Genomic DNA, 9,295 nt, shown 5'->3' with positions numbered 1-9,295 from the left:
AAGAGAGGAGGAAGGAGATGAAAACCAAGAGAGGAGGAAGGAGATGAAGAAGAAGAGAGGAGGGAGGAGATGAAGAAGAAGGGAGGAGGGAGGAGATGATGTGCATGGGGAACAGGAACAGTGAGGGAGGGGGGAGAAAACAAAGAGAGAGAAAGAGAGATCAGATCTCGCAGACAGACGGACGGCCAAGCACCCGGACAACACTGCAGCGACACAGGAGTGCCAGGCACCCCCCAGCTCTGAGCCCGGGGCTCCTGGGGCCAGGTTACACCCAGGGGTGCTGGCACCCACCAGACCCAACCCCACGCCCCCAACATGGCTGGTACAGGAGGCACAGACAGGACAGACGTCCTTTGCAGGAGACTCACGGACAGCAAACGCACGTCCCACTCCCTGAGGACGCAGACAAGCCTGGCTGGGGCACTCTGCGGTGGCCTCTGACCACCACCGAGCATCTCAGGCCCCTCCTCAAGCAGCCAAGGGACAAAATAAAGGGCAGTGTTTAGAGCTGAGGGGTGATTCTGCCCTGGAGGGTGCCCAGCACCCTGCACCACGGAGGACAGGGATGGGGAGATACATCTGGTACCCCAGATGCCAAATCAGGGGGGGGTGTGGGTACCCAGAGTGCCAGGACAGGCCTTGGCACAGCATCTGGATCCAGAGGACCCTGTGATTGGTCTGTGCTGGGTGACAGGGGCCATCCAGAGGGGACAAACACCGTGACACCTGGCCAGAGGGTGACGTTCCCCCCACCCACAGGCCCCATTTCTGTGCCAGCCCAGCCACACCCTGGCACTGAGGACACACTTCTTTTGCTGGTGGAGACTGGGGAGTGCCAGGCTGCCACTGGGCACCCATGGCCCCAGTTAACCTGCAAACCATGGGAGGAAAAGCCCTTCCCTTCCCACCCGTCCCTGCCCCCGCTGTGGGCCTGGCTGGGACCCCGCTGGGACAGAGGCGAGGCAGGGCCCGGCCCTTGGGGCAGCTGAGCCCGTGGGGGGGGCTGTGGGCCCAGGTGGGGCAGGGCAGTGTGTCCTACCCTGCGAGGACTGGGTCTGCACGAAGGTTTTGATGAGCAGGTCCGTGGCCTGGGTGTAGAGGGACAGGGCATAGCGCAGCGACTGCAGGTCCGGGCTCTTCTCCAGGAACGTCTTCTTCAGCCCCACCCCACCGGCGTGGAAGTATTGCTGGAGGGGAAGATGGCTCAGGATGCTCAGTGCTTCTGCTGTGCCTCAGGGTCAGAGCCCTGGGGGCACCCTGAGCCCCCCAGTGTCCTCACCTTGATGGTGTCCAGTGCCAGCTCCACCACGGCACACTGCTTCGGGGTCAGGCTCTTGGCTTCCTCACGCACCATGTGGTCCTGGGGGGCACGAATCCTGCTCTCAGCACAGCACCAGGACCCCGCTCCCCCCACCCCAGACATATCAGCAAGTGGGCACTGGTGGGGCCCTTGCAGCAGTGGCACTGCCAGCCTGCACAGTGCCACCCACCCCAGCACAGAGAGGAACCCAACTCCCCCAGCCCAGCCCTCACCTTCAGCTTGGAGACCCCCAGCCCAGACCCCCAACCCTCACCTTCAGCTTGGAGAGCTGCCCCAGCTCCTTGGCTGCGTTGAAAATCATCTGGGTGCCCTGCAGAGAGCAAAGAGACAGGGACGGCTCCCGTGAGCAGCCGGGCTGGGGGTGCCATGGCCAGGCTGGGCACATCGTGCCAGAAGTTTCTTGCAGCTCCAGGGGCTCCCCCAGGCTCCAGGGGACCGGCCAGTGCTCCTTGGAGAGCCTCAGGTGCCACCGCTCAGGCCAGAAAGGTGACACAGGACTGGCAGCCCCGTCTCAGCCCCTGAGTTCTCAGCACAGGCTGGGGGCCCGGGGACCACAGGGCAGGACGTCACGCTGGCATCAGGGTCCTCATGCTCTGCTCAGCACAAGAAGCTTGGCCTAAGGGTTCCATCCTGCTCCCTGTGCTCCAAGCACCTGCTTCTGCAGCCAGCAGAGCCTGGTAGGGCACGGCACTGACCGCACGGACACCGGACATGGCAGGAGCAGAGAGCGAGTGCAGGGGACAGCGGGCACGGGGAGGACACAGCCTGTACCCTGCAGTGCTGGCAGCCAGCACACACCCCCCTGACACCCGGACCCACGCCCAGTCCCACAGAGGCTCCCAGCCCCTGGGCACCCCAGGGAACCCAGGGAACCAGGCTGCCTTCACCTGCCCTGTGCCCCCACCGTGGCAGGGGCCAGGAAGTCATCCCGTGGGACCCACTGCCGTGGCAGCCCCGTGGCACGGGCAGATCCCGCTCACCTTCCTGGGCTGGCACCCCTTACCAGGCTGAGCACAAGCTCCCCTTCTCAACTCCTCCAGTGTGTAAATGCAACTGGTTAAACTGGAGCCTAGTGATTCCCACCACCTTCCCTCTCCCAGCACAAGTAGCTCCAGTCCTTCTCAACAAAGCAATCCCGCCATCTCTCTCACTAACCAGTGCCACCTGCAGGGGTCAGTCCCCTCTGTGCCCTCATTTTTCATCCCTTCCCATGAACCCTTTGTGCCCACTCCCCCGCCCACCCAGTTCTGTCCCATTAATCCCACCCTCGATGTCCCCATCTCCCCCAGCTGGCAGACAGGCTGGGAGCTGGGGACACTGGTGTCCCCCAAACAGAGCACAACAGGACAGTGTTCTGAGCTGGGCCCCCCCCAAGCCAGAGCGCAGGGGACAAGGGACAGGGAGGAGGCGAGAGGAGGGAGCAGTGCCAAGTGGGGAGCAGAAGAGCCATGTCCTTACTTCAGTGTGACTGGGCAGCTTCACCCTGCTCTGGAAGAGAACAGCAAGGGACAGTTACTGGTGGCCCCAGCAGCTCTGAGCCACAGCTCCAGGCCCCCCTCATCCCCCGGCCCTGGGCTCTGGCCCTGTGCTCTTCTCTGGCTGTGCCCAGCTCTCCACTGGTGCCACTGCTTTGGCACCAGTTCACTCCTGCAAAGGCTCAGCCCCAGGCTGGTGATGAGTGTGCCAGGTTTCTCCTGGCAGGGAGGGCAGGTTTGCTCCCCACATCGACTGGGGCTGGGAAATCAGGGGGAATCAGCTCTCCCAGCACACTCAGCACACTGGGCAGGAGCCAGTGTCCCCCAGGAGAGGAGAGGGAGCTGCAGGCACTGCCCAGACGGATGCCGGCATGGCTCTTCCCAAGACCCAGGATTTGGGAAGCAGGCAGTTTGGGGGGGTTGTGCTGGGCCCCCACCCCGTGGTGAGGAGCCCCCAGATAGGGCAACAGCCCACATGCTGGAGAAAGCCCTTGGGGCAAGGCTGGGGGCTCAGCAAGCCCTGATGGGCCCCCCTGAGCAGGAGGGGGGAGCAAGCTCAGAGATCCAAGGGATCTCAGCAGCCCCAGGGCCCCCAGTGAGCCCAGTACGGCCCAGTATGGGAGGTCCCCTCTTCTTGAGCCCCCCATGCTGAGGACCCCATCCCCTCACTATTCCAGCCAGGCAGCTGGAGGGTGCTGAGGACTGTGGGGCAGTGTCCCCCAGAGGGATGGGTGACACTCCACACGTCCCCATCACAGGGACGGGTGACACCCCACATCCCCCCCATGGGGGCAAACACCACACAGCACCCGTTCCCTACCCTGGGTGACACAGAACAGGTGACTGTCCCCCACCTGCACACAACACAGCACACCCCACCACGACACCACATCCAGACAGCACGACAGAGGAAGCACAGACAGGCCTGGACCTCCACAGCAGGCAACTGTGAGGCCATGGGTGTGGCCCCGGGGCGGTGACACACACGGAGCCCACAGCTATTTACCTTCTCTGTCCCCTTGCCATGTTTTCTCAAGAGCGTGCCCTGTAGAAGCAACGTCAGAGGTTGAGTGTGGGGTGGGGGGACAGCGTGGCACAGGACACAGGGGGGGACAGGGCAAGGCTGGGCACAGGGCGTGGCCACAAGCTGGTGGCAGAGACATCCCGAGCTCCTAAAAAACAGCCAGCAGGGGGACTGGGCCCTGGTGGGACCCACTGGGATACTGGGATATGGGGCACTGGTCCCCACTGGGAGAATCAGTGCGGGACTGGTGTCATCGGGATGCTGGACCAACTGGTCTCCACTGGAACACAGGATGTTGCACTGCTGGAGAACTGGTCCCCACGCTGGAGCTGGTCCCTGCTGGGATACAGAGATGCTGAGCCCCTCTGGGATGGTCCTCCATGGGATACAGGGGGGCAGGGGCCAGCTGTGTGTGGGCAGGCTCTGGTGCCCCCACATCCTGCTCCAGCTCTGGCAGGTGCTCCCAGCACTGGGGGGGGAGCAGGGAGGGGGAGCTGGGTTTAGGTTTGGCACACAGAGCACTGGTCCATGCAGGGCTGGGCCCACTGACAACCCCACACTGGCCCAGACAAGAGAAACAGTGTGAGATGAGGCAGAAGTGCCATGGGAGGGGTCTCAGGGTGGGCTGGGGCATGTCAGAATCAGGAGGTGGGAGCAGGGAGTCAGCTGGCTGGGAAGCCTCAGGAGGCACAAGCAGCAGAGGTAGGGCCAAGCAGGGCTGCCAGGAGGGGCTCTGGCCCTGGCACAGGGTCACGGGTGAACAAGAGGAGCTGGTACACAGAGCTGACCCTATCCCATCCCCCACAGCCTCAGCAAGGCTGGGACATTGGGTCCCCACAAAGTCTGAGGGGAGGCTCAGCCCCAGGCTGCCCCCAGGGCCTCTCCAAATGCTGCTGTTGGACACAAAAGGTGTTGGGGGACAGCAAGGGAGTATTTGCCCCCTCAGGAATTGGCACCAGCACCCAACCACTGGCTCCCAACCCCACTGCTCTTCCTGCACAGGTGCCTGAGTCACAGCAGGGCTGGGGGCAGGACTGGGGATGGAATTGCCTTTCCCTTGCCCATGGCCACAGACTGGTCAGAAGAGGACAGAAGGAAACTGCTCAGTCAAAGCCATGCAAGGACCCAGCAGCGATGCCGAGGAGGGAACTGGGAGTCCAGGCTCCCAGGGTCGTATCCCGGGCAGGGAAGGAGCCCCACAACTCGTGCCAGCAGCCTGACCCACCACCGAGCACCTGGGCAGGGACCACCGAGATCCTCCTCTGCCCTCACCCCACCACAGCCAGACCCCAGCCAGGGCCTCGAGGGGAAACTGAGGCATGAGGGGAAGGAAGAGCAGCCCTGACTCCCGGCACACACCACTCCCTGCTCGTGCCTCCAGCGGCCTTTCTGCCCCGAGCACAGAGCAAGACAGGATCAGCCCAGGCTTGGCTGTCCCTGGTTCCGTGGCACTGCCCATCACCATCCCCTCCCACCCCATCACTGCCCCCTGTACCTCCCCACACCCCGGCTCTGCGAGTCTGTCCAAGACCTTCCCACCCACTGGCAAGTGCCGGCCAGGAGCCAGTGCCAGGTGGGCAGCACGGGGATGGGGACCATGGAGCTGGACCAGGTCAGGAGCCGAAGGAGGGTTGTGGGCAGGGCAAGGGCAGCCACACAAGACAAAAACCGGCGAGGCCAGGACCGACACAGAGCGGACAGACAGACAGACAGACAGGGAGCTGCCGTACTTACAATCATCTGCCATTGAGAGGCGAGAGGAGCAATTGGAGAGAACAACCGTGATGTGAGTGTCGGCCCCCTCCTCCTCCATCCTCCCCAGTCCCTGCTGCCCCACAGCAAGCCCTGGGTGACCCCCACCCCTGCCAGAGCCAGGGGTGTCCCCCATCTGAGGTGCCACAGCACTGAGTGTCGCTGCCCTGCCACCACATCATGTCTCCACAGCCCCCACAGGGGCCCCATCCCCATCTCTCCAGGCCCTCCTGAATGTGGGGAGGGGGCTTTGCCCCAGGGGGGCTCTGCTCCAGGGACCCCCACTTGACACTCAGCCCTGACCTGTACCCCCAAGCCACCAGGTAGCCCCAGGGCCACTTGGGCAGGCTGTCCCCTGCCCTAGGGACCAGCCCCAGCTTGGCTTCCTCCAAGGTTTCCTGACATCTCTCAGGAAAATCACCCAACAGAGCCACATGTCCACACCCCTTTCTCTGCTCTCAGCACAGGGCCCATCGCCTCCAGAGCAGAGCTGGGAAGGGACTGGGATGGGGACTGGGATGAGGACAGTGACACCAGCACTCCTGCAAGATTTGGCAACATTTGGCCAAGGATGTGTGGGCCCAGCCAGCAGGAATATGGGGCTGACCCGAACCAGGCTCTGGGCTGTGACAAGGTGCCAGTGAGGTGGCACCACTGAGGGCTGACAGGTCACCACTGCACCCTCCCTCCCAGATACAGCACAGCAGCCCCACAGCTCCAGAGAGCCAACAGAAAGGCTGGTGGCTCCAGAAACTCTAAGGAAGAGCCTGAGTCCAGCTTTGCAACAGTGAAAAAAGCCACCAAAAAGAGTGACAGGGACAGGTGTGTGGCTGGGTCAGAGCCCTTGGTGTCACCCTTCCCTGCCTGACCTCGAGAGAACCACCCCAGGAAGCCTCAAGATGCAGTCTGGGGCACACAAACAGCGATGTGACACGGAGCCTCAGAGCCTGTAGGAACCTCCCTCTCAGGAGGCACCATTCCCTGGGTTTGCTTTGCTCCCCTAGAGCCCCCAGGGGCAAGGAAGAGTCCAGTCCTGCTGGGGGACATGACCCCCATCCCCATAGCATCCCCAGCTCCGTGAAACCTCCCAGCCCCACAGCAAGGCTGACAGGCTCCTCACACATCAGGAGCCTCTGGATTCACCTCCTGGCAGAGACCATGCCCACAGCCAGTGCTGATGGGACACTGCCCCAACTCTGAGGAAAGGATGGAGAGGAAAGGACCAGTGTTCCCTCTTGGTGTCACAATGGAGGTGGCAGGAAGGTCCTTTGGCAAAGCCAGCCAAGAGGCTGCTGGGCTGCACTGGCACCTGGGGCACCTTTCTCTCTTCCATCCCCTCCCTGGCCAGGAGCTCGGAACAAGTCTGGGGAGGCCCACAAAGTGCCCTCAGCAGCCAGTGAGGGCCCCTTGGCCAGCAATGTCCCACACTGGCCCCAGTGAGTCACCAGTGTCTCAGGGTCCCTGCTCCCTGTCCCCATCCCTCACCGTCTGGTCCGTGAGCGGGGGCAGGACGATGGTCTTCTCCATGGTGTTCATCACCAGCTTCCAGAGCTCCTTCAGCACCCGCTTCAGCACCGTCTTCTCGCAGATCTTGGCGAAGAGCGTCAGGCTGTGGAGAGGAGACAGAGCTGGAGGACCCCACAGTGCTCCACATCAACTCTTCCCAGTCACCCTGACCCTGCAGGTCCCCCACACTCCTGGAGCAGGTCAGGAGGGGCGCTGGGGAGGGTGGGGGTCCCTGTAGCCCCCCACACTCACTTGCTGTCCAGGAGGTCCATGATGGGCTGCAGGACGTTGTCGGCGTCCTGCGCGACGCTGCTGCAGGTGCTGGCGGGGACGTTGCCGGTGCCCTTCACCTGGCCCAGGATGTCCCCCATCTGCTTCACACACTCCTCGATGTGTGGCTGGAAACTGGGGGCCACAACACACAGGCTCAACAACCCCCACAGAGCCCCCAGCCACAGCTCCTGGACCCCCACACCTCCCCATGGCCCCCCACCCATGCCATCATCCCCAGGGGTACCTGGTGGCAAAGACTCGGCTCAGATCATCCAGGACGTTGTTGAGCTTCACCTGCAGTTCCTTGAGGATATCACTGGCTTCTGTGTCCAGCTGGAGGAGGGACAGGTTGGAGAAGTTGACAGGAACCCTGGACCAGCCTTAGTGGGGGTCTCTGCACCCCACATGTGCCCCTGGGCAGAGTGAAGCCCATCCCAGTCCGACATGGTGGCAGAGCTGGGTGCCATGGGGTGGCACAGCGTGATCCCACACAGGAGTGAGGAACTGGGGTCTGCTCCCAGCACTGGGGAACCAGGGAAGGGGCTGCCTCTGGGGGGAAGGATATCATCCTGCCCCTCCACAGGGGTCTCTCCTGGAGCCCCCCAATACGCACCTCCTTTCCACCCATGGCTTCAAACATTTTCTCCAGCTGGACACGGAGCTGCTGAATGTTGTTCATCAGAATGCAGGGCTGGAGGGGTGGGATGGAGAGGAGAATCAGCACCAACAAATATGGCTGGGACAGCTGCCCACTGCCCCAGGACCCTCCCACCTTGCACTGGGGAACACAAGGACAGTGATGGCACAGAGTGATGGCACACCCTGGCAGCATGTCAGGGACTGCCAGGAAGGGACCGAGGGCAGGACCACGTCAGGGGGACCCACTCTGGGGCTGAGGGGACAGCTGGGGTCACTGTGTGGGTACAGTCCTGCCCAGCAGCACCAGGCAGCTGACAAGCAGAGGGGAGATACGTCACCACTTTCTCCTTCTCCTTGGAGCAGTACGAGGCAAAATCCTTGGAGATGATCTCGGCGTACTGGAGCAGCACATTGCTGATGGTCTGCAGCCAAACAGGGCAGCAACCAAGGCACCCAGACAGCAGCAGGGATGGGGAAGGAGAGAGAGAAGGAAACCATCAGTCCCACAGCAGTGAAACAACTCCAGGCCTGGATAAAACCCTGGGATCCCCCCACCCTCTGACCCCATGGGTCACAGAACTACAGTATTGTTAAGGCTGGAAAAGCCCTTCAAGGTCATCAAGTCCAACCATCAATCCAGCATCACCGCCATGTTCACCACTAAACCACATCCTCAAGCACCACATCCACAGTTTTGAACACTCCCAGGGATGGTGACTCCACCACTGCCCTGGGCAGCCTGTGCCAGTGCTTTACAACCCTTTCAGTGAAGAAATTTTCCCTAATATCCAATCTGAACCTCCTCTGGTGCAACTTGAGGCCATCTTCCCTTGCCCTATCACTTGTTACCTGGGAGAAGAGAAGGGACCAGACTGACCCCCCCCCAGCTCCACCTTCCTGTCAGGGAGTTGTAGAGAGGGAAGAAGTTCCCCCGGAGCCTCCTTTTCTCCAGGCTGAGCCCTCCCAGCTGCTCCTGGTGCTCCAGACCCTTCCCCAGCTCCGTTCCCTTCCCTGGACACACTCCAGCCCCTCAATGTGTTTCTTGTCCTGAGGGGCCCAGAACTGACCCCAGGATTTGAGGTGGTGCCTCAGCAGTGCCAGCACATGGGGACAGTCACTGCCCTGGCACTGCTGGACACACTGTGGCTGGTACAAGCCAGGTGCCCTTGGCCTTCTTGGCCATGTGGGCACACCTGGCTCATGTTCATGAGCCAGGAGCCACATGGACACAGCCACTGGAAGCCAGATCCAGCACATCTGGTCTCCATGGGCAGCTCCATCACCAGCACACCACGCCTGCATGTA

The 9,295-nt window shown here is 62.2% G+C and overlaps 1 protein-coding gene across 18 annotated transcripts in view; it reads right to left on the bottom strand.

Annotated features, from left to right (window-relative positions):
* Positions 1–9,295, bottom strand: part of UNC13A (unc-13 homolog A) — a 38,747-nt gene that overhangs the window by 4,205 nt on the left and 25,247 nt on the right. For 12 of the 18 annotated variants that reach the window (XM_027668348.1, XM_027668351.1, XM_027668357.1 and 9 more), the window contains 11 exons: positions 8,329–8,412; positions 7,965–8,042; positions 7,596–7,684; positions 7,331–7,483; positions 7,058–7,181; positions 5,555–5,560; positions 3,803–3,841; positions 2,780–2,809; positions 1,575–1,631; positions 1,280–1,360; positions 1,040–1,187 (listed from right to left, as the gene is read on the bottom strand). In XM_027668348.1, the coding sequence (XP_027524149.1) occupies positions 1,040–1,187; positions 1,280–1,360; positions 1,575–1,631; positions 2,780–2,809; positions 3,803–3,841; positions 5,555–5,560; positions 7,058–7,181; positions 7,331–7,483; positions 7,596–7,684; positions 7,965–8,042; positions 8,329–8,412 (889 nt within the window). The remainder of the gene's footprint in view (positions 1–1,039; positions 1,188–1,279; positions 1,361–1,574; positions 1,632–2,779; positions 2,810–3,802; positions 3,842–5,554; positions 5,561–7,057; positions 7,182–7,330; positions 7,484–7,595; positions 7,685–7,964; positions 8,043–8,328; positions 8,413–9,295) is intronic. The other 6 variants (XM_027668358.1, XM_027668359.1, XM_027668362.1 and 3 more) reach the window with 2 other exon arrangements.

The sequence above is a fragment of the Corapipo altera genome, unplaced genomic scaffold, assembly GCF_003945725.1.
Source record: "Corapipo altera isolate COAL_440 unplaced genomic scaffold, ASM394572v1 231, whole genome shotgun sequence".
Taxonomy (NCBI): domain Eukaryota; kingdom Metazoa; phylum Chordata; class Aves; order Passeriformes; family Pipridae; genus Corapipo; species Corapipo altera.
Note: the sequence above shows the minus strand (reverse complement) of the source record. Positions and strands in the feature narration are given on the sequence as shown.